The sequence below is a fragment of the Temnothorax nylanderi genome, unplaced genomic scaffold (assembly GCF_030848795.1).
Source record: "Temnothorax nylanderi isolate EJ_2023f unplaced genomic scaffold, tnyl_v1.0 TNYL_tig0418_pilon, whole genome shotgun sequence".
NCBI lineage: Eukaryota > Metazoa > Arthropoda > Insecta > Hymenoptera > Formicidae > Temnothorax > Temnothorax nylanderi.
This window is the reverse complement of record NW_027249480.1, coordinates 66617-92367: the sequence shown is the minus strand read 5'-3', so window position 1 is coordinate 92367 and position 25751 is coordinate 66617. Positions and strand designations below refer to the sequence as shown.

The following is a 25751-nucleotide window of genomic DNA, read 5'->3' as shown; positions in this document are numbered from 1 at the left end:
CCAGGCTTGAGAAAACGAGCCAATATCTTGCGCCGACAGCTCGGACGGACCCGGCAAGGCTGCACTGCAGGTCCAATTGCCCCGACGTTGGAAGTCGAAGACTTCCTCGCGCGAATCGCGCTCCTCAAAAGTTCCCGATAACGTGTCCGCGACTGCACGTAAGAGAGTCCGCGGGTGATCAGAATTTAATCCGCGAGATAGAATTGCCGTCGAGAAACTTGTTCGCTTGACGTTTGACCAACGTAAAGGGAGTACCCGACTTTTAGAAACTAGAATTAAATAGAGATAACTCTGATCTTCTTTACGGAGTAAGGAATTTTGCAAAATTCTGGTACCTTCGTGCGTGGATCCAGAATGCCAAAGGCGACACGTTTGTTTACGCTGTATTCTTAGCGAATCACGCAATCTCACGGTTCACGGTAGACGGAGGGTGCAGCGGGGAAAGTTATGCAAACGATACCGAAGCGTGGTACCGCATATACACACGCCGCCCGCGCCCGCGCCCGCGCCCGCGCGCGTTCACATATAATTCGCGTCGCTCGGTCGATTCGCGCGGAATTATGCAATTTGCACACGGGACGTATGGAAATACGCGTTTCCCGTGCGCAGTCACGAAATTGCAGACTCGTGTATTCCATTCTTCATCGTCCTTCGATGATTCAGCTGTCACGGTGGGGCCAGACGTCGCGTCGTTTCGGATCGGCTGTATATCCCGCCTACATCGAACTACGATGAAACGTAAATATAAAATGCAATCTCGCAGGTTCGTGCGAAACAATACGACATGACTGCACGTTCGTTCGCCTGTCACCTTTCGAGACACGAACGCACGCCGGCTGTCGACACGCGACACGCGCACTTTCATACTGCGAACTACAAATACTACGACGACTTTTCGCGATACGATTAACCCGTGTTAAAATCTATGATCCTAAGCCTCGCTTGTACCGGTAATTAGGTCCTCTCATCGCGCTCATACACTTATCTCGCTTGAATAAATATGCACAGCGTGAATAAGACTCGAATGGCTTCCTGCGAACCGGTCGTGTGACGTAAATCGATGAGATAAATAGATCGTGCGATTACGCACAGCCCGAACGGACGAAAATGAACTTTGCATCGATTATTATCTATCGCTACACGCTAGCTGCTTAGGAACACGGAGAAGTCTCCCTCGGGTCGGTTGTGGCTTTTCTAACGGCCAACTCGCGATGCCGCGGACCGTAACGCGATACCTTTGCGAAACCTCGAGCTGTAACGTCCGGTCTGGGCCTGTGTGTCGTGCGTAGCGCAAACGAATGCCTCGGTCGACGCGTATATTCAGGACGACACGTCGCCGGCGTTCTCTCCGCTTCTCATTCTCCTCCCCTTCCCCCTATAATTCCTGTCCCATGGTTTTCTATGAAACGGTAATTACGACCGCTGAAAGGCGTATCGATTTCGTCTCGCAGGAAGCCCACAAAGCGCTCGCGGAATCGCTCGCGATATCTTAGCTCTGGTTTTCAACCGGAATAAATGATAGCGGGGGGGAAATTACAATCGGCGCTGTGCTTATTCGAGATGCAGACGGAACATGATGATGAGCAACGTGCAAATTACATTTTCGCTCGAGAACGACACGCAACGGAGTTCGATTATACGAACATCCATTAACTTGACGTCTAATTATCCAATCGTTCTGTTACCTGCTGTACACTGAAATAGAGTGCCGATATTACGCGCGATTCGCATTCAATTTTCCTCGAGATAAGAAACGACTCACGCGTCTCATATTAAGAACGCATAAAAAGAAAGACTTAACGAGCTATGAAAAGTTGTGATTTAGATGATCGAAAGAACATTGAAGAGGAGTCCCGCAGATAATTTTAAGTATTAGCCACTAGTATAAGCCACGTACTAGTTTAATGAGCGGTTGAAAATGGTTCCAATTTCCGTTTACTATCTCTCTTCGATTTTTTTCGATTATGTAAACTACGACTCCCTATAGCTTATGATTAATTCTTTTATACGTTCTTAAGATGAAATATATTGCTGTCAATAGCACAATATTTTACTGAATTTTACGGATTATTCTATTAAATGTTCCACAAAGTAACGCATCGTTGCAACTATGATACATTTTCGGTTAAAATTAAATATAATAAAACGTACGAGATGTCATAAGAGTATCGCGAGATTACTTTCCGTATTACATTCCGTGAGAAATAATATTGATGGTAATGCTCTTCGGAACTGCCAAGCGGATCTCGGTCTTGGATGCTCGGTAAAACCAAAAAGGAATAGCAGTGACGTCAGCAGTGGCAGGAATGCGATAGCCAGTGCTTACTGCCTGCCTACCTGCCTACCTACCTACCTGAAGACTGCGGCACGGGAGATATGGGAGTCCTTATGGTAAAGCCAGGCCTGTATCCAGACGAAGCCGGTAGTTGATGGGAGGAAGGGGAGGGAATGCGATTTTTTTTCATACTTCGAATCGACCTTTAAGGGGCAATATAATTTACAGCGTGCGGTCGGTGCGATGGTACTGCAATGAGGGGTCGCCTCGCGTTATTAATGCACGTAATTATGCCTGAAAATGAGCGTGTCATAGATTACGGACGATCGCGCGCGCATAACGTTATGCATGGGCTCGGATTCCTTTCACAGCGGATAAAAAGCGGCATCGTGCTGCGCGTGTCGTGTTAATAATGCTCGTGCGTAATGTCGCAACGGCGCAAGAAATAAACGTATACCTTTTCGACTAATTGATTCAATACGGCCTTCGACCGGCGGTGCGGCGCAGCGTCGTGCTCGTCGTTAGAAAATCTCGCCGCAAGAAATCGCGATGGCTGCGTTTCTTGCAAGCGGCGTGCCTTCATACACGGGGGTCGTCGACACGTTGCGAGGAAAGAAAGGGAGAGATAAGGGGAAAGAGAGAAAGAGAGAGAGAGAGAGGAAAACACCGCGGCAGAGGCTGCAGTCACAATTGGCTAGCTCGAGAACCCCGTAGGTCGACGTCAGTTGATTATGGCCTTCGCGTGGGTCGTGTTCCTTTTCGCGTGGTGCATCGTACCACTCGCTGGTGAACACCCCCGCTCGCGAGAATAATGACAGCGCGCGTGACGGCGCTTCGCGATTATCATTATCCTCCGCAACGCCGATGGACGTCCGCGTAGGGGTATCTAATCGATTTCCATACAGATATCTCGCGAGCCAACGTTGTGGCGCTATCTGATCGCGATCGAACATTGACGCTTTTTTAGTGTCGAGGATATCGAGGATATCTATAATACTCGCGATTTAAATAAGCTTCTTAATGTACACGCGCAACTCTTAATAGACTCTTAATAAATTACATCGTAATTATTATGCGATTTACGATGTGCAATTCTTAAAATAAAACGGTAATAAGCAATTCAATCATGGCAAGATAAGTTGCTATAGACATCCGTCCAGACAGAATCAGCTTCATTTTCTTCTCTCAATATCCGTTGTCGCAAAATATTCCAATTTCGATGAATAACTCGGTTCGCTCAATCGGGTTCCGGCAGACGGAACTCAGGAAGGACGGGGGCGGGTCCGTTTGGCCGATCTCGACATGGCAAAGGAAGGGCTTTTTCAGAGCGACGGATGGGACACGGCCGACAATATTTCGATTTTCATTTAGACACGACGCGCAGCGACACTTCGAGCGAAACAGGAGTTTTAATTAAAGCCACGATCCCCCCCCCCCCCCCCCGCGCATCCCCTCCGATATTCAAATCAGTAATCCGCATCTCGCACCGCGCAGCCTCCGTCGCCGGTGTGGCCGACGACAGATGGCCGGACTTCGTCATACACCGGGAAAAAGGTGTCTACGTTCTGCAACGACGTTACAGACGCCCGCAAAACGTAGCCCCGCACGGACAACCGCAACGTCACACAACTGCGGAAAGTTTCGCGGCATTAATCGCTAAAGGATTACCGAGACGCAAGAATCGGACGGTAGAGTCATCTTGTAACGACGGAGATCCGAGAAACTTTGATCCTTAATTCGATCTGATCCTATTACTTCGAGATAGACAGACTGTAATCTTACCACGATGTTACATGATAATGGCTCTTACGATCATAATTTGCAACTTTGCTAATGAGACGATCGAGAATAAACATCACGCGCAGTATTTTGTACATTGGCCGCCGAAACCTCTATCAGGCAAGAATGATTAGCCAAATCGTAGCCTGAAAAGTATTTGACGGCTGTATCGTCGTAATTAAATCGCTCAGTTCCCTCGGCGGGAGATAGCTCATAAATCATCCCAATGTCTGCGATCGACGGCATTTGTGTTGGACAGGTAGAACTCGGGTTTATGGCAGTAGAATAGATAACATCACGAAGGATTATGAATGATAGAATGTATTGTATTTTGCTTAAACCATCTTTTCTAGCTCATAATATGAATAAAAGTAATTTCATAAATGGTGTTTTCAACGCAAAAAGAAAATTGACTAAAATCTTATACAGAAACATTCCATTTCCTTATTTTCTAAAAAAAAATCAAAATTATATTTGTATGTTTTATAAGTGTACAGACAACATTATAAACATATAAAATTATTTACGAACAATACGATTGCTTTACGAAATACGTAACATATCAAATATATAAGTTATATAATATAATAAAGAGAATAGCATTTTATGATTATACCACTTTCTATATTATTCACGTAACACTTCATTTTTAAGTAGCTTTTGTAATGTTTAGCGTTTCGTTCCTGTCAGAAGAAAAAGGAGTTAAAGTCGTCGAATAAAAGGTTCATTGATAAAAGTACTTGCGCCACGTAGCGCCAAGGACGTGTTAAACTGCGAATTGCGAACGCTTCCTTAGCTGAGAATGGGTACTTGGGAACAATCACGTTTTCAATCGTGCAGGCTGGTCTAACTTCCGCGCACAAACTTCATCCCTCAATGTAACTTCATCACCGGGCCGGTACCACCTTGTTGGAGTAAATGAGCGAAAGAAGCGAGGAAACGGGAGGACAAAGAAGAGAAATCGTGCGCACGCGGCGAGAGAGAGAGAGACCGATCGGCCGCGCTAGTTCGCCGAGACGAATGCCAAACGATCGAATGAGAATTTATCAGCAGAAGTTAATCGTGGCGCGCGGGAGGGAGAGAAGAGGGACTCGACAAGAACTGAGGATTTCGAGGACATCGTTTTCTACCACCTCTCTTGTTGGTGTTGGTCGTGGGTGAGAAAGTTACCCACGTCTTCTTTGCTCACCGCTCACATGTCGCCCACATGTTCAACTTCTTCCTGACCGCCACCGGTCGGTTCTTCCTTCCTCGAACGGCACGAACTTAATTTCGCCGGAGCGATCCTTCGGTGATCCTTATCAAGCTTGGAGATTCAGCTGACATTCCCGTCGAAGGCGGCGATATCCTCTTAAAACGTCCGCTACGGCAAAAATCCGGTTATCTTTTTCGCTACCGAGGAAACGAGCGCCATTAGTTCACGAGAAGTGGATTTCCGCGGACTTTACGAGTATAAATTATGCAAAGTACTTGTAACGAAACAGAATGGTAGAAATAATCTTTTAAAGGCATGAAAGATTCTTAAGAAGATAAATGTTTTGTAATTTTTTTTTAAATTGATTTAGCAATATTCTGTTAAATAAATGAATCGTATTTTTTCCAACTCTCGGAAAGTTACATTAGTATTCGCTTCACAAACGGATAATTGACATTTAAATTTTGTTATTTCGATTTAAAGGAGAGGCAAATTCGAGAAATGATCACGAATGACGACCAATCATTTGCCGCGTTTCATATTCGGCCGTTTTACATGCACGGTCGCAATCGTCGTCGCTTTCCATAATTAAATGACACATCCGTTCAATTACCGGTTAATTCCATTAACTCGCGCGACTAATTCGTATTGCCTTTCGATTTCCGCTCACGCATCGCCCACGTGCGCTCGATTTCTCGTATCTTCTCTTCCTTTCGTTCCACCGAGTACGTCGCCCGTAGTAGAGCTTCGTCGCGTTACTCGGACGACGATAGATTGCCTGCTAGGACGTTCGCCCTCAATAAATTTAATAATCCCGGCTTTCATCGGCGATTTTTATCCGCGCTGAAGAATCGATCTGTTTTGTCTTCTTACAAAAGAGCAGCCCCTTGACAAATGGCCGCTGTAATGCACTGCCGACACTTTCAGTTATCCGTACGACTTTATTTAACAAACGACTGGATGCTGCAAACTAATACATCATTTCTCTTGTTATTTCGCGCGCAATTCGTTTCTCCTGTTCGTCCTCGGTTCAAACCAACCCCCTGAAGATCGTAACATTTCTCTCTTGCCTCGTCGCTCTTCCTTCTTCGCATCGAAAAAGCGAGAATAGTATTTCAGTACTAGTCTTTTTTCGTAGTGAAGAAAGAGATATACCATCTGAAGCTTTAAAAGCGCACCGCTCCCCTTTTTTGCGCGCTCTTATTTCGTCTAGAGAAATAAAGAGAATGGAAGCAACGTTTCTCGAAATAGTAAGCTGCGAACGAGACGTAAGCGGGACAAAGTGAGCCACGGTATTTCCGACAAGTGCACAACTGTACGACTCGCGACTCTTTCGTCGCGTCGTCGACGTCGATCGGCCGATCGACCGCGCTGTCTGCTGATGCCCTCCCTTACTTTTAAGTTATTTTTAAGCGGCAACGACTTCGAGACGGGACATCCGTCGAGGGACGAGACAAGAAGAGGAACAGTCTCGCACTCTCGCCTCGGTTTCCGCCTCGGCCAGATAAGAGAAATTCTCGGAAGGACGTTACTCGGGATCATCGTTCGATGGACCCTGCTTAAATGCGTCGCAAACATCGACAAGAAAGTCGCCGACGTTCGCTCTGCTTGCTGGAACTAATCGACCGGCAAAACGTGTAACGGGGTCGACCTAGCACACTCGCCACTGGTATTCATCGCTATTTTTCCTGGCGTTCTCTCTCGCGTGAGAGCTTTTTCTTGATATTACCATAAGAAAAAGGCGAAATTTACATTTTTTATTTCTCGAGAAATGTTCTGGGAAAATTATAATAAAACCTGTTTATCAAGAAATTTCTTGTAGTTAGGGTATATAAATATACGTATGTATATATACGTTATTTTCTCGAATGTTTAAAATATTTCTTTTTCTATCGCTATTTTCGTTATAATGATCATAGAGAAGTAGTAGTAGTAGTAGTAGTAGTAGTAGTAGTAGTAGTAGTATAGTAGACAGTAGCGAGTGGTTCTAGTGCAGTCCCTGACGACACCTAGATTATACGTATCTCCTTTGTATATTCTCTCACTTTTGTAGTTAGCTAGGTGTTTGGGTCCAGCCTACAGCTTAATATTAGATCTATTAGAGCCACCACCCTTGCTTTTTCTAAGTTCTGGGGACTTAAGAACATTCGTTCCCAGATTCTGTATCTCTTGCATGTAAGTTCCAGGCAGTGGCACAGTATACGCACACTGTCGTCTCTCTTACATCCTCGCATAGACAGCATTCTTTCCAATCTGCGAGACCGAGATTAAACAGGTGAGCTCTGTGTAGAGAGGGGGGGAGTGACCTGTAAGCAGTCTCATCGCTATCCTCAGTCTCTGTTTGTTCAGAGCCAGTAGTTCATTAGTCCTATTTGGTCTGATGTCTCTCATCAGAATTTTGGCTTGGCGACAGGTTTTTGATGCTTCCCACCTGGCCAAATGCTCTCAAGTAACATCTGATGGTTTGCCTGTCGCGAAGAATATTCCTGCCACTTGACTAACTGGTGCTTTACTTGCTCTCTCTTTAACCAGTGTGTCTGCGACACTTCCCGGATATTCCTAGGCATTTAAACTAAGATGATTATAGAGAAACTGCAGAAAAAAATATCTTCCATAGAAAAAAAATCGCTACCTCATCGAATTTAGAATCATGCAAATTGAATATATTTTTGTGCAAATAAAAAATATATATAATTTATATTCTCAATTGCGAATAAACTATTATGAAAAATGTCGACATATGGTCGTAATGTGATCATGTGAAAATTACTGGATTAAAGAACGCCGAGTTTTAATCAATCACACAATTAAATCTGTCGAAGCGCGTATGCGAGAGAATACAGAAAGATACTCTATTCGGAGCAAGGCCGTGCAGAATACAAAGATTTTCAAGAGTTTCGTTCGGAGGGGATATATCCTGCTAAAGAACGGCGAATCTGAACGTCGCATTATAATGAGAACGTCATGAATGCGTAACCAGGAGCTTGGTGGTGCGCGTCTCGTGGCTTTATACGGAATATAATTCCTCCGATAAATAATTCCCGCAGTCGCGATGCCTCGGGTACCGCTTCAACTTCAATGGTTGCACAGACGACCACCCCCATCGGAGCCGGGATACTCGGAGAAGTCGCTTCCTAAGCCGGATTCGGGCCTAATGGTGCACGCAATTATTCCACTCCGAAGGGAGGCCGATCAGACACGACCGTCCCGTCCCGACGCGGCGCACGACGCGGCGCCGGTTTCTCATCCGGCCCGACGTTTCGTTAATGGCGAGCAAACTGCACCGCCAAAGTTGCGCTAAGTGCGGAGGCGGAGGAGCGCGCTTGTAATCTCTTTCCGCGTGACGGACGTGCCGCTCGTAAAGGCGAACCGCGTAACGGATCTGGGTCGAGGGGTTCTCTCTTCTGCCTTTCGCTCGCGGGACCACCGAGATAGACGTCGATGCATCTTGACTTCTGAGTAATCCACTATGCCAGTGAAGATCATAGATTTGCGCGGTCTAGATATGTGCATGTGATATCATTTAGCATTGAATCGTATTTCGTTGCATTGTATTGAATTTTATTGCGGAATTTAGATTAGTTTCTATTCGAACCTGAAAACAAACTGCAGATTTATATAGATTTCATACTGTCTTATCTAATTACATTTTCGCAAATATGAATTTATCGTTTCTTTTAATGTTCCCGTAAAAACATCTTATCATGTCTTATATTATTTTATGATGTATGGACCTTATAGCACGTGTAACCTGGTATTGATTTGTAATTTGTAATCGTTTATCCGATTTTGTTTGATATTTGCGATTTAGATTCTTAACGGTTCGCTGACTTCCAAATGTTTTCGTAGTGATCGTATGCTACGGTTGCTGGAATGCGTCTCGATTGACATGCAAAACGAAAGGATAGGAAGATCGATACTCAGTGCCATTCCAGCATCGTTTATTGAAAGTCTTCAGCTAATGCGTTTCTTCCACGTATTTCTTGCGAAGCAATTTGAATGCGCTTCGAATTGTATTAATGCTAATCAATATTTGCAGCACGTTGCATCGAATTACCACACCCTCTCCCTCGAATTTGCTGAATTGTATGCCGGCAATTTCGAGGAGAGAGAGAGAGAGAGCTATTACTAAATACTTTCGAAAAACTTGTTCCATCTTCCGTGTTTATCTCAGGTCTGTTTAACAATCCTCTTTTCACCGCGGTTGTTCGTTCGTGTCGAGAACATCTCTCGCGTTTGATTAACATCCATGAACATCTGTCAAATGAAAATGTCATCTTGCTAGAGACACTTAAACGAATCTCCGTGCAATCTCGCGACGCACTTTCGGAACCGCAAACGGCAAGCCGCCGCGGCCGCGCCGCGCCGTTTCGACTTCCGCCTCTCCGTCATCGTTTTGTGGTGGATGATTTGCAGCTGCTCGACAAAAAGCGAGGAAAGCAGCGGGGAGCCGCCGACTCGATTCCGTCCTTGGTTTTATCGCTCGTAAAGCTGGGTCGGACGGCGGCGGCAGCGGACACGGGTCGTATAAACCCCGCTCCGACACCCTTCTCGCTCGCGCTCGTAACTCTTTCCGATCTTCCTTAGCCGCCCACATGCACTACCATCGACGATATACGGAAGCACAACGGAACGGAAGTCGAAACGGGCAAGTGCTCGTTAATACGCGGCTACGATAAAATAGCGCCCTTGCATCAAACATTACTGCGAGTACGAGCAAGCAAACAGTTCAAGGCTGTTCTGAAGCGAAAGCGGTTGTTGCAACAGCACCGTAGCGACGCGTTATTTACGGAATATAATTGTGCGAATAAATTAATATCTTTATACTTGCTGTTCGATCATCGCAAGATGGAAAAATGCAGGGGAAACACGCAGTTTATGCTAGGCAGAAAATAATCATTTACGATTTAAGAGATATTCTTATGAAGATAACATGAGTATTTTGAATTATTTAGATATGAAAAGGATCGAAACGTTTCTCTCATATTTAAAAAAGCCGCACATTCAAAAATAATACATTCATAAAGATTTATAGATGAATATGTACTAGTATGAGATATACAGTAGATATTCTTCATTAAATTGCCTCTACCAGTTATCAGTCTAATTCAGGAGAAAGCTGGTTTAGCATTGACGCTGACCGCAAATCCACAGGAGCGACGTGGCTCGATCGACTGAATGTCGAAGGAGGGACCCTTTGATGAGGCACCATACGCGCCCGGCGGGACCATTCAACTCGGACACCCACCCTTTGATCCGCCATTTACACCGGCGGATAGTGTCGATGTAAATGGCCATTAGACTGCCATGCTAACCCGCAAAACCGACATATGTGCGCGAGCGTCGATTGGCCGGAAGCCGATTTTCCTTGACGATTATCGCTGACACGATCGTCGCCGTTGAGTCTGGAATGCCGACGATAAATCCATAACGCCTAGTCATGCTAATCAATCACGAGTCTGGATGCCACCGTCCTGACAGGCATTCTGGCGTTCGCGCCACGTTTTTTCGGAAAAACCGATGGAAAACCTTTCTCAGCCGGTAGATAAAGGATCCGTCGCGTCGCCAGTATCGCAGAAATTTATTAGGATTTACACGAGTCTTCAGGAATGACGTCGGATTTATTGGGCCATTGTTCACCGGTATCCGCGCGATTTCCCGATTCCGCCGCGCAGTTCCGAAAACTTTTTCTGGTCAAAACAATCTCCGATTCTCTTTTTTCCCTCGTATTTTCTTCTCACTTTCAGCGAAAAATCTTAAAACAGATAATCTTCAATATTTGGATGCGACGTAATACATGAAGATTTAATTTAGCGCATATTATTGCCAGAGAATTGTAGAAATAATACTCTTATCTTTTTCTTGTTTTTCTCTCTAAAATATTTCTTTGTATCGTGTACATATCACACACATTCATATTGCAAAAGTGGAACTTAATAAAAGAGTCATAACACACCAGAATATAATCGAGTAACTTGATAAACATTTCAATAGATACCATGCAGCAATGAAATCTGTATCGCAACTCGCGATACCTACTAATAGAGTCTACACAAGACTGAAATAATTATCCCTCTGGCCGGAAACGGAGATCGAGGCGAAACTATTGCACGGTTAGAAATTTGAAACATTATATTCCCGTGGCGAGGTATTAGAGAGCAGTATTAGCGCGCGACACACTCGACGGGACAAACTGGCGAAAGAAGAAAGAAACAAAAAGTACCGCTACCTGTCCCGCGTCTTATCCGGGAAAACCGCGTCGCCTTCGAGAGGGAGCAGGCTCAAGACAGGCAATTCCAGGAAAGAAAGTCGTTTTAGGACAATAATTCCGTGGCTGTGATTAAATTATTCGCAAACAAACTACCGCCGCCGTTTCGTGTCGCCCTTCTCAGTTGATCGTTCGATATCCTTTCTCCCTCTCGCTTGTTCTTTCCCTTTCAACCTCCTACCACCCTTTCGCTCGCCATAAACTCCGACGCGCCCGCCACTACTCCTGGTCGCTCCCGTACTCTCTACTGTTCCGTATTTGCGGCCCTTCATTTGCAGATAACCACTCGTAGAACCACCGAACAATCAACCCTACCCTAAAGTGCATGCTTCTATCCATTTCCTTCCTTCCGTCCTTCCTTCCTTCCTTCCTTCCTTCCTTCTTTGCTTCCTTCTTTGCTTCGTTCGCGCTGCCTTTTCTCATACTTCCTTCCGATCTTTCGCTCTGCTTCTGTCAGTCGACACGCAGGATAAGATTAAAGGGAAACACGGAAAAAGCACAGTCGATATTACTGACTTGTAGACGTCGAATCGTTGCAAGAGTCGCGGAAGAGCGCGTTATAAAAAGATAATGATAAAACTAGAGGAATAAAATATTACAGTGAAAGGTACAAAAATATAAGGAGAAAATTACAGGTCTAGACAAAGAATAACAGGGATGTGCCTTACTGAACACATGGCCAAGTTCAGAGTTAAACAGAAACTGTCTGTGTTGCGTGTCATTACCAGACACGCAGGGATAACGAATAAGGGTGTTACGATAAGACTTAGGGTCTGTTTCGTGTTGAAGCTATTTATGTGACACAACTAGTTGTTAAACATTTTATTGCCTCTCTTTTAAAAATTAAATGAAATACTCGCTAAAAAAAGTGTATGTAATAAATAATTTGGAAGAAATTAAAAATAGATTGAATATTTTATATTTTAAAAATAGAAAACACATTATATAAAGTATAATTTGAAACATCACCTTTAAAATAAAGCTAAATTAACAAAGAATAAATTTGTGCAATTAATATTCTACGTAATATCTCGCGTAATATTCTACGTAAACTTATTTAGATAAGCTTCTTAAATGATTACAGGGTTTTAATTACAATATGTAAACTAAGAAAAACTGGTTATTTTTAAATCTTTTCATATCTCGCGAATTAGTATTAGCAAAATTTCATGAATTGCACTAAACATTATCTACCGTGAGAAAGACGCGAGATACAGGCGAACGATGCACTCGACGGCCGTGAATCTCAGATCGTAAAAGCGCGGTCGTAAATTCGCGACCCCGTGCTCCAACGTTATTCGTATAGAGCTACATACCGGTTGCCTCGAACGATTTTACATCTCTGATAAGAGAAAGGGAAGCCGTTGTTCTCGAAGATCGATGTTCCGGGCGTCCCGAGACGAGAGAATGACACCGCATAAATTCTCACCCTCGTCCCGTATAACGCGGGATGACGTTTCGGGATTTCCCGTTCCCGCAGACCAGCTGCACTCGAATCGAGACCACGATGAGCTATGTCTTTCATTTCCTTTCCCCCCGGAGCCTCGAGTTTGCTTCTCTCTATCCGCTCGCTAAATGGACAGGAGGGGCTCGATAGCGCCCGCGTGAAGTCTATCTTCGATATCGTATACATCTTAGGTGCCAGGTGGGTCGGAAGAAAATCTATGACGGTCAGTAATCTATGAAGATAATGATAGTTAACGAACTTCATTATTGTTCTTAAAAGGAAATCGGATCAAAATGAAAATTAATATAGCAAATCCGTAATTGAGAATTATTTTTGTTAGCTCAATTCGCTTTAAAGCGTCTCGAAAATAAATCATCATAATCTCGATTCTTAAATACTGTAGTTAAATTTAACTGATATAATTCCAACTTTTTTAGATTTTCGTAAAAGGGAATATTTGTAAGTTTTATACTTTCAAAATGATTTTCTACAAAACCTGTTGTTTTGACTGATTTACGTCACGATGACGCGTATCGCAAGGAAATGGACGCGACTGTAATTCGCGTTGACGTACTGTGATAATATTTTCCATAGACATTACAATATTGACAATCCATCTTATATGGAAGTAGTGGCTTGAGCGTATACCGCACGTGATAATACAAAAGATGGCTCGATTCCCTGTTTTTCGGACGTCAACGCTCTATAGCAACGGGACAACCGGCGGTCATAGGAGGGAAGACTGTCGCTCTGGTAACTCCCGGTGTTTGTTTTCCTTCTGGTCCCTCCTGTTTTTCCTCCATTAGCGACTTTACCACCCCCGCTGTATGCCTTCCTCACCACAGCTCTTTCTCGCTCCCTCGCTCGCGCCGCCATCGTCTTCGTCGTTTTCCTCGGTTACCCCCGCGTCAACAAACACCTGACAACTTCCCGTGACTATCGTCGGAACGACTTCTCAAGTTGCCTCGTAGACAACGTGCCACCCTCTGCGGCTTCCCCCTCGATTTGCTCGCGTATGAAATCCGCATATCGAGTGCGGAATTGCCTCCTACCTTCTGTCATAATACCGCGGCATATCAAGCAGTCTCTTTCTTCCGATGGCTATCTATAGTTTCAAAGATGAGAAGATAGCATATGTTCCGCAATAGCTCCCGGGAAGCCAAGATACTAAGCACCTTGCCACATACACTTCAAAAGCAACTATCTCATTTTTTTTTTCCTGGAAAATTGCTTTCTCTCTCTTTATCAATACACTTTAATATAGAATTCAATTTCTATCTTGTTGTTAAATTTCCAAACATTGATTTCTGACATTTAAAAAAACAATATAATACAGATTATATTAATTAACAAAAAATTGTTTTCAACTAAATTGTTTTTGAACATTTTTTTACATCGTATATTCATATATAATAAATAATTTTTGCATCATATTTTTACATATGTATTTTGAAGAGTTAAAAAAAGATTGACTTTATACACGATATTTTTAGTTAAATCGCTACGCACGCAATCGGACGGTCTATTATTGTAAACGACACATTCCGGGAATTTTTAAATCCACACCGTTTTTATGTGATAAAAATATACGATCGGTTGATTTGTCGTTTGATCGAGTGGATACACACTCGATAGTTTTACGAACTCCACGCGGGATTTATATTTTTAAAATATATCCTACGCGCTATATTTCTTTCTCTCTCTCAACGCAGCTGCGTCTGCCAAGGTCGCGCGTATCATCTTTCCCTCTATCTTCATTTGTGATACACATCGAAACTAGGGAGACCAGCTAGGGAGATCAGACTTCCTGCCTCGTTTTCTGCAACGCTTTTGATTATGCAATGGCATTCCTCGAACCAGTTATACCAAGGACGCATACCGCTCGGGTACGCTTCGTATGATCGTAGGTATCGTTAGATCGTATCTAAAAGAATATAATCCTTATAAGTGAAAGGGGCGACAATCATCTTGAAATACCAGTTAAGTCTAGAGTGTCTAGACGATCATAAACGTGTCAGAAGAATTTTTCTAGACAAAATTAATTTTATTATAATTTTATTGTTAGATCGTTTTGAGATCAAACTATGTTGTGACATCAAAAAAAATTATTTCTTCCGGTATTAAACTTTTTAGGCTATTTCTGTGCGGAATTCTTATTGAATCGTTGAATATACGTTAATTAATCTCTAAGTGCGTATATTTAACACTAGAGCAACCAAACTCTAAACGCCGTTAAAATAATTCTAAATTTCTTGTTTTAAATTACACAAATTATTAAGATGCTATTAGAATTGATTTATTTTCCATCGACCACCCTAATTACAAAGTTCTTTACATAGGATGCCTACATGTACCAAAATAACGCTGGTTAGTCTAGCGTTACAAAAAAAATGTCATCTTTAATAAGCATCGAGAAACAGAAGAATGCTATTTAACGTCTATTTATATTGTCTGCAGTCTCACAAACAAGACTGTTTTCACCTCAAATATTTACTCAAGTAGTTTGATGCGAGAGTTCCTTACGGAAGCAGTTCTTACGAACGTAATTGGCGAAGAGAACCCGCCAACAACACTAACAGCACGTTTATCTCCTTTAAAATGCACGAAGACTGCAATTGGAACGTTCGCTGCAACAGGCGATTCGAAGGTTCGATTACGCGCGCCGTGTTCCGGATAGCGTTCTCTGATATTTCTCGTATCTTCACCCACTCTTGGCGTATATAGCGGCTTATAGCGGCGATTCCGCGATTCTTCGTGTCTCACGGAAGTCGAAGCTACCGCGATCGCGAAATAGGCCCTCGGCACGCCCTCTTCTTGTATCCCCGGCTGTCGCCGATTGATTCGCGCGGCGGTGCGAGGGAGAAGGAACGAAAAAGAGAACGGGGAAAGGTGCCCGAGGCCGCTTCTTGCCGAGCAAGAAAGTTCGCTGTTCGTGCTGCACGCGATAAGTAGTAACGACACGTGATACTCTCCGATAATCACCGTCATTCCGCGATGCTGCGATACGGAGCGATACGATCGAGCGCTGCAGCTTCGATTCGGCCACGTCGCTCCAGACATTGCGGCACGAGGAAGCTCGGGAGAATTCTTTTACTTTTCTTTTGCGGTATATGTATACCCGGTGCACGCAAATGCGTGTGCATTTTAAGAGAATGCTGGATTAATAAAGTTAATAATATTAAAATTACAAGAATGGCATTACAATAAGCTGTTTACTCTTCGTCACGACTTAGGAATGGCAAATTATAATCGAATGAAATGATAATGTACGATATTAACATACAATGCAATGAAACGTTTTTAGATTCTTCATTATCAGAGAATCAGTGACTATTATTATTATTATCTTGTTGGACGTTACTTTTTCTTGGCGATCCATCCGCGCGCTTATGAAGCACGTTCCGGAATTTATCCACTGGACGTTATATATATATAGGTATATTTAAGAATATGAAGAATTCCAGCTCGCAGCTCTTTTCCTGCGAGCGGGAATCCTCGGTATCTTCCTTCCGCTTCTCGAATTACTATCGCGGCTTATTGGTAACGGGATGGTATTCACGAGCGACGACGCGGATAAGTAGCAAAAGCTATGAAGCAAAAGGGATAGGGAGGAGGAGAAGCGCATCCGAGTATTCCGCGGTAACAATGGTAAACCCTCTATCGTCATCTTCCTTCCCGTCGACATAATCGCCGTCTGATTCCGGATGTGCGATATTGATTATCCGGAAACCGTGCGGGGAGAGCGCGCGTTCCGTTTCTTTCAACGAGCGTTCGCACCTTCGACGCGAGAATTATGTTCTCGCAACGGACGATGTCGATCCGAGAAAGGCGACAATCGTGTTCGCGCACGAGAGGCAGCGTTTCGTAATTGTCACGTTCGTTGATTATCGTTAATTAAGGTCGCGTTCTCAGATCCTCGTTCGCTTGTCCGTCCTAATCGACCTAATACGTTACCGTTTTACACTATCTCACGCGTTAGAGAATCAAAGGCTACCTTAATTAAGCGACCTTAAGATGTCTCTAATCTTCAATTGCCCGCGGAAACTAAATGAACCGTGAAACGCTCGCTCGCGTGATATTCCTCGCGAGAAAATCTTAATTACGCAAACGGTCGCATCTACATTAATGTAAATAACATAATCAAGAAATTACAAGTCTAATTAATTAGAGATTACGATACGAGGATAACGCTTTAATTGCTATGAAATTTCTGCGGAAGGACGTTGCTCTCAATTAATTGTTGCATTGAATTAATTGCACGCAGTATGTAAAATTTATATCGTAAGGTAATATGTTGTAACGCGCCTCAGATATAGATATGTTTACTGAGAATTCGCATAGATTTGCATGAATTACTACATTGGCTAATTCCCCATAAGCCGTTGCAATTTATAGTCCATTAGGCCGTATCATTTCTCGATCTGTGCTAGAATGAGATGTGCCGCCGGCATGTGTCGCGGGGGCGGTGATAGATAGATAGATAGATAAACATGTAGATGAAGAGATCAATTGATCTTGAGATTCAGAAGAACGTGTAAACAGGTCGAGGACAATGGGAGTTTGAGGGAGAGGGGGGGGAAGGACAAAGGATAGATGGATACCTTGATCGACGATGAATGAAGGATGAAGGAACCGTCGAGTTGAACATTTTCGCGTCTCGACGAGAAGTTTCCGCGCGCTTGAGAGCCCTCGAAACTTTTCAATAAAGTGTAAACTTACTTTCCATACGTCTCGAATGACAAAGTTTGTTCCGTCGCTATCGTTTTCCGAAGGAATTTAGGGGTACTCGAGAGATGTTCTCGAGGGCGTTGTCGATAATCATTTTTGATGCGCTCTGGAGAAGTTTCCGGCATATCCTGCTCCGCTTGTGACAGGATTTGCGCGTGAACGTGGAAGTCGTGGTAATGCAAATTACTCGAATGCACGCTCGTACGCAGATGAGCCTCGAAAGACGAAAAATATGTTTTAGATCTGTTTGAAAAAAAGTTGCAAGAAATTTTCACGTTTATTTACAAGTACGAAGGTGTAACGGCTCGTATTGTCTTGCGAATGCAAATTTTACGTACCATCTGTAATTTAATGCAATGAAGGAGAATGTTCTTCTACACAGAAATTCCGTGGCAATTAAATGTTATTCTTCCTAGCGTAATCTATGTAATTCGCACTTTAACATTTTCTGTAATAAAACACACGCTTAAACGCACGTACAAAAACTACAAAACCGCGGGACTGTAACGCGGGGGAACGTCGACGTAATAAATAATATCTTTGTGTCCATCTTGTTTCCACGTAACGAGCCCTCCCCGTTATACGTTATTCTCCGCGAGGCGGTGCTCTCCGCCTAGAGTTTGGCGCTCTAACGGCCGACACCGTCGCTAATTGCCGTCCGTATAATTACCATATCGGAGAGATAAATATAGAGCTCTTACCTTCTACGACCAACGAGACAGCGCACCGACATTACGTCCGCGCCGTTTAAAGTCCGGGAAAGATAGCGCGGGGGACTGGGGGAGTGATAAAATATGAGCTTCGAACGTACAAGCCGCGCGGCGTAGATTCTAACGAAGTAATCTACTCGTCGACAAACCGCCTTGTTTACGTATTAATAAATGTTTCGATCCCACGCGCTTTAATATCGTCCCTGTGGCGATTTATCTATCGAACTGTTTTGAGAAGCGAGAAAAAAAAAATCAAAGCACCATAAAGCTCCAGTGTTCTCCGCAGGGAAAGAGAAGAAATTCGCAAACATTGTAGACGTTAGATTTACGATAAGCATGCTCGAGATTTATGTGACTGCGCTATTAGTCATGTATGTCTTCGAGTTACTATTTCTTGGATATTGCGAAACTTGAGTGTCATTTTGAAATAAATCTCGAATACGTGGCCGCGCAAACGTGGCAATGCGCGACGTTTGCGGCATAATAACCTGCACGGGGAAATTGTTATTATATTTCGGTTGTCGTCCGCGTCTCCGTACTACGAGGAGGAAGTAATATTCCAAAGGAAAAAAAAAAAAGCTTATGACACGATGCGGAGTCCACAATAGCTGTTACGGAGGATCAAAAGATTAACAATGGCCACCTGACGTCTATTTAATAACCGACTTTGTTATCTCGGCTTTGCAACCTCCATGCATGCATCCCGGAACTCTTTCGCCAGTCAAGCACGAGACGCAATTACGCAATAAGCGTCTCTGAAAGTACAACGTTTTCCGTTTAAATGAGACTTCTCTTTCTCGGAGGGATTCGTTATATCGCAAAAATATAGCTCCGTCTCTCGGCGTCCGAGAGACTGATCTTCGTATCAAAAGGGGGAGAAAAAAGTTGCGCTGACGAATCGTCTCGTCGTCACGGAGAACGGCACGTGCAACGTTGTTGTTCGCATAATTGCGTCCTGGCGACAGGAGATCCACGCTCGATTTAGCACCGAAATATCGTCGTGCGCACGACGAACGCACCCACGCGTGCCGTAAACCGCAGGTGACGGCGCCCGGTGATTTTCCCGACCACGACGACATTTTAATGTCCAATCCCGTGCCGAGGCTAGAATGTTTCTCTGGCTCGATCTCCATCAGGAAGCGGGGTAGAGAATTATCGTGGCGCCGCGCCGCCGCGCACGTGCCGACGTCGAAGCGAGACGTCGCGGTCGCAAACTCTCTCTCTCTCTCTCTCTCTCCCTCCAATTCTCTTCTTTCGCGCTCGAGATTTCGAGATGGACGAGGGAGAAAGACGAAACGAAAGCGAGACACGGGGAGGAACACAGTACATACCAGCGGTGGTGACGCCTAATTAGCGGCGTCGGAAATGAGGCGTAGGCACCACGAAATTAGTATCTTGAGATATCCACGCGCGCCTGTCCATCCGCCATTCCTCTCTCGTTCTCGGCGGAATGCGCTCGCTAGATCTGCCGTACGTCTGCCCGGACATCTTCACCGCGTCGGAACGCGTCCTGGAAGAGAAACGCCGAGTGAAGCGAACTTCCGAGATAGTTTGGCCGACAGGTGCTTTGTGTAACTTAATCAAGGGAAATATCTCCACGAGAGAACTATCGTCGCTCCTTTCATCGCCCGGCTGCATCTCAGATTTTTCTTAACGGAAACTTAAATGGGTACTACGTCTTTTATTATTTTCAATATTAAACAGAGCTTTATAATTACAGCTGAAGATAAGCTTCTGATGTTGAAGTAATCGCTTGCACCCCGAGACTAGTACGAGATTATTTTTTAGTTGAGAAAAGAGATCAATTTGAGTTGATCAAAGAATTTATAAACGAAGGATGAGACGGTATATCCGAGGGGTACATGTTTTTAATTTAGAATGTATTTTCTGAAGAAAAATGTATATCGTGCGCACATTATGCGACTATATAATTATAAATTGCATATTCAGACCTACATTAATATTTATAACACTATTCGAGATATCTTTTCATGTAATTGTAAACTACATTATTTAATGTTGCACGCTAACAACAATGCACATTTGATAAACAAATAAATATGAAACATAATAACGTGCAGTGTTGATTATGGCGCACAGATACTTTATTATTTATAAGCTACGAAATTATCTGACGTGCAAAAACGCAACTGAGTCCCGAAAAATTGTTCAAATTTTTACTTTTCAATGACACACGCTCATTACGATGCACACCCTCCCCCCCCTCTCTCTCTCTCTCTCTCTCTCTCTCTCTCTCTCTCTCTCTCTCTCTCTCTCTCCCTCCTTCTATATGTATTTTAATGAATGTGTGTGTTCGGATTAACTTCAGTAAAAATTTATATAATGGGGTGATTCAGAGAGCGGATATACAAAGAGAATATTTAAATGAAAATGTCTGTCTGCACCAACTCATATCACTTAGTTAGAAAGCTTTCGTTGATGTCAGTGTATTTTTATTCTCTACATGAATCGCACAAATTATACAAAATTACCCACATTAAAAGAATGACGCTAACAAGAGAGTACATTATAAAATGAGTTTGCTGAAAAGCGCCATGAATTTCCGGAAGAATGAAAATATTGCGGGATATATATTTTCTAAATCTTTGCAATATATGTATTACATCCAAGATATAATGATACTTATTTATTTATTTTTTAATACATATATGTATATTTCTAATAAAAATTTATTAATTACAATTTTATGAGCAGTTTAATTATTAATGCAATATTTGCTTTACTGATAAATGCAATCATTTTGTATCAAATATTGCGATACGACTTTAATTTCTATTAAAAATTTATTAAAAATGTACGCGTTTGAATTTTTTTCTTTATTTAATAAACCAAGTCAGAAATGATTTAACATTTTAAACTATGTTTTCTACTTGTATTCACTTTTCGCTACTTCTCGATAGTCGATATTTGCGTTAGGGTGCGATTTACGGATAACAACCCCTCACGTGTTAAGCCCCAACGTTCATCTCCCTGCTACGAGTGTCATTATGACGACATTAAACTAGCCGGACAATGACAAAGCTTTACGATTTAGTACGTTACGAGCAAATGTGCCGAATTCTCACGCAGTTTCGTTTCAATAACCAAAAGATCGATCGGTGACAACGATAATCTATGGTACCTCTATTGTACACTGCCTACCGTATCTGCTACCTCCTCACGATAGAAATAATTATCCCCGAGGCCATTATTACTTCTATGTCATGGCCAGAAGGAAAAAAAAGCTTCTCGAATGGCTTTTTCGTCGTCCATTCATCCGCTGTAGTAGAGAGGAAAAGCGGAATAGAGAAGGAGCGGATATACCCGCCTCGATATTTTATTTCCCTGCGTTTCTCACAATGCCGCGCTATTCTCCTCGCAATCGCCACGCTCTTCGCTGACTGAGCCCTCGCTTTTTGTTGCTTTCAGGGATTTGCGACCGGTGAGCTTGGAGAAAGGTCAGGAGACCCTCAGGCTTAGGGTCTATGCCTGCTACGCCTGGGGTGGGCCCTTCCTTGTCGCCGGTCTGGCCGCGCTTCTCGACCATCTACCGCCTCAACCCCAATATACGTTTCTGAGGCCCCGCTTCGGCGAGAAGCAGTGCTGGTTCTATGGTAAGTTCTTACTTCACCCGGAGTCTCCCTCGTCACTTCTGCGTGAATTATCTTATACGCATGGCATGAACTTGCCCCATCCACCGTTACCCTTCTAGCTCTCGGCGCGAACTATTAGGATTTCGTCAGATTTGCATCTCCCGAAATAATAACAAATCACTAAGGGCAATCCGTTTTAAGGAAAAAATATCGAGAGGGGCCAAAGTAGAGAGCAAGTAACTTGATGTTTGAAATAGTGACCGATTTCAAGATTTGGTAAAGGTTTTAACAGAAATACTAAAACGAACCATCAGGATAAAATAGAGAGCAAAATTAATAACTTGATTTTGGAAATAGCGACTGATTCCAAGATTAGAATGTGGATTTTAACGAAAATACGATGACAGAAAAGCTCTTAGTCAGATCAATGTAAGATCGTTCAATATAGAATCAGGTGGGTTTATTTCTAACAAGTGATATTAGTTGTCCTTGTCAAGAAGCTTACGTTTCGCGACTGGAATTTCGTTGTTAGTAACGTGATATGAAGCAGACGGTCGATATATATACATACAAATACGCCGCGTCTCGATTAAATAGAGCGATGTGTTCGTTACACGACGTAGCGCAATGATACAATTGGGGACGAATTGCTTGTCGGACGATAGTTCGAGTTAGATCATTGCTCTAATTAAACTTGGCAACATACGGCTGCGTACATAATCCAGACTCCCTCTCGACAATACTGTACCTACAATAATGCATTATTATACCGAAATGCGCTATTCTTGCGATTCAAAACGATCGACCGGCCCAATGGGAATTATTTACCACCACGTCTGCGTAATTAATAACTGCGATACATTCGTTTCCCTTCAGACTGGCTCCGCGCGCTACGGGGAAGCCTTTACTATCCTCGTTACCAATAAATGATTCAACCACTCGCAAGCGCCGAATAATCGATCATTCGCTTGGCGATTAACATCAACGGAGGAATGTGCCTCATGCTTATGAATTAATTTATCTCCTTGCTGCAATTAAAGCCGATATTAATCACGCAAGGAGGACATACGAGATCGCTTTAGATCAGTCGATTTATTAAGATCGGCTATCTTTAACATTACTATAGCGATTAATATTGCTGTTTATTTTCTTCCACTCGTTTTAGTTTACCTTCTTGGATGAAACATGCGTTATTTGATCGAGTTATTCGTTTGATGCACTTTAACGAAAAATATGCAGAACCGAAAGGCGAAAAAGCCTTTTCTTTGCGAAAATTCGAACACATGTTGTCTCTTGTTTTCGCTTATAATATTATAAGTTTCAATCTAAATATCAAAACATACGTAACTGTGCCTGAAACTAAAGTCATTTCATACAGTAATAAGATATCGATTTGACAGACAATAATAGAGCTTATTATCGAAAGTAATACGTTGCGAGCAGACCGTTATCCGACAATCTCTTGTGATCCGATTATTCCGCCAATTAATAGAACTGGTCATCCGCGCTCTCGCAGTGCCGATTAAATTGGTTTTGTTAATCGATCGGTGGTGTCGAATTAATTGCTAATGAAGTACCGTCATCCGGCGCCGTCGCGACCAACGTTGAAAAATAAAATGATGTCACGAATCGTTGTTACGCATACATAATCAGGGATAGTGATTACTCTTAAAGATTTCATTTGTTCTTCTTGTTGGAATCCTTGTTGTTTTAAAAAACTTTGTACTCATCGTCCCTGATTACTTTCTGCGAATAAATAACTATTCCAAGTATCGGAAAATTGGTATTTCCGCTTTTTTTGCAGCGAACAAATTCAGATTGACAGAGAAATCCGCGGCACAAAAAAGTTATTTGAATACACATGTTTGCATTTGCTTGCGCTTTCATACGAAATACGCGTGTAAACAGCACACGACATGGTACTTTTATTATGCAGACACGAAAGATATTTATACATATAAATGTATGTATTAATACATCATTAGTACAGTCGAATGGCTGCCACTCGACTCGCGCATGCAAGAGGATTACACGCTCTCTGAAATGTTACATACAAACCCCCCCCCCCCCATGTACGCTCTCTACCGTGTATATACGATTTCCCCCGCCCCCCTCCTCCCCGGACGGGTATATAATTATTCGCGCATACAAATAATCGATTACAATAAGGAACAGAACGGCGGCCGCTGCATGCGTCGGTTATTGCGTGGCGCATTAGCGAGCGCGGATACTTCCGTAAGCGGATTACACGTCGGCCGAAATATTGTATTTAAGTAGAGCGGCCGAAGATCAATACCCTGCCCCCGAAGCGCCTTTAATACCCCCGGATCCCCAGTAATAACCGGCAGACGCGGCCTGCCTACGGATCTCCCTGTGAATCTCTCGCGGACCGAACGGAGATAATAAGGTTCAACGTCGTAACGGCGACGAAGGGGAGGAAGAGGGGCGGGATCTCTATTCGGTGCGTCGGGCTACGGTTTATTGTGCCTGGCCATTTAACGACCCGTTTCCCCACGTAATCCACATCCCGCAATCCCGGGGCGTAACGCTCCGCGTCCTAAAGTTCGCCTATAGATGTGCGCGCCGCCCCGCAAACACGCCGCTCGCCGGGTGTATTAATTACGCCGCGCCGCGATCCGCCGTGCTGCCCACGCCCCGCTGATTAACGCTCACTTTTTACATGCCGGATCCACGGATCCGCGGATCCACCCTTGTCGCGGCCAGATATTGCAATTACAAACAACCCGTCCATGCACCCTCGCTCCTCGACCGCAATCGCCCGCGTGCGTACGGAAAGGCGGGGCGAGGGAGGCGGAGCAATTTTTCCCCATTGGAAAAAGAGAATACTCAAAGAGTCGATAGGGATAACAATTAGTCGTGTCTCCTGATTGCACGCGCGATGCACTGATGATATTTCGCAAGCTCTGCAAAACAACTCTGTGACTTATAAAGCTGCAGTAAAGCGACAATGGCAAGCGAAATGGTATTACCGTGGGCAATCCATCGAAAATATTGAAACGTTATTATTATCCGAAAGAAAGTCGCGTTAACTCATAAAATCTGTAGATTGAAATCAATACGTACCATTCACTACTATACACCTTCCTATTTTCAATATTTTTATTTAAAAATTTAAGAAAATGTCTATAAATGTTTGTACGAATAAACCGTGATTTATCAGTATTGACGCGGTCTATTCTTTCTTCTGTTGATTTCTGTCTTTTCCAAACATTCGAGAAAAAAGCGATCAAGTTCTCGCAACTTCTCGCAGAATCTTCCAAACATTGTGTCTCAAAATGATGAAATGCTCTTAAGATGATGAGAGAGTGGGGGAAAAGGGTATTTCACGCTGTGAAGCTTAAACCTTTCACTTTCTTTCACATGCAGTATCACCAAGGGTACCTGGACGCGTACAAAAGCTACACCTGGCGAATATACCCGCTCTAAATCGGGATAATGGTATCTCGTGGGAAACTACGTCGGGGCATCGCGACTTGTTTCCCCTGACACAATGCTCTTGCAGGAGACGAGGGGCACCGTCTGCGCCACAAGCAGGCAGCTAACCTTCTCCCCCTCGCCCACGTTATAACGGCACTCCATAACGGCATAGGCCGAGGCGATAGGGTAGAGAGATAAACCTGGCGCCAGCTAGTACAACCCCGTCGTGCGAAACGGCCGAAACCCTCGTTCCCCCCCTATCTCGTAGCCCTATACGAGCACTGTACGGCCCGTACTAATAGGAATGCGTGTATGCGT

General features: G+C 43.6%; 1 protein-coding gene across 1 annotated transcript in view; it reads left to right on the top strand.

Annotated features, from left to right (window-relative positions):
• The window catches only part of LOC139782500 (probable G-protein coupled receptor Mth-like 1), a 77935-nt gene that overhangs the window by 31859 nt on the left and 20325 nt on the right, over positions 1-25751 (top strand). Inside the window, exon 2 of the mRNA XM_071721530.1 lies at positions 21832-22016. Coding sequence (XP_071577631.1) covers positions 21832-22016 — 185 coding nt within the window. The remainder of the gene's footprint in view (positions 1-21831; positions 22017-25751) is intronic.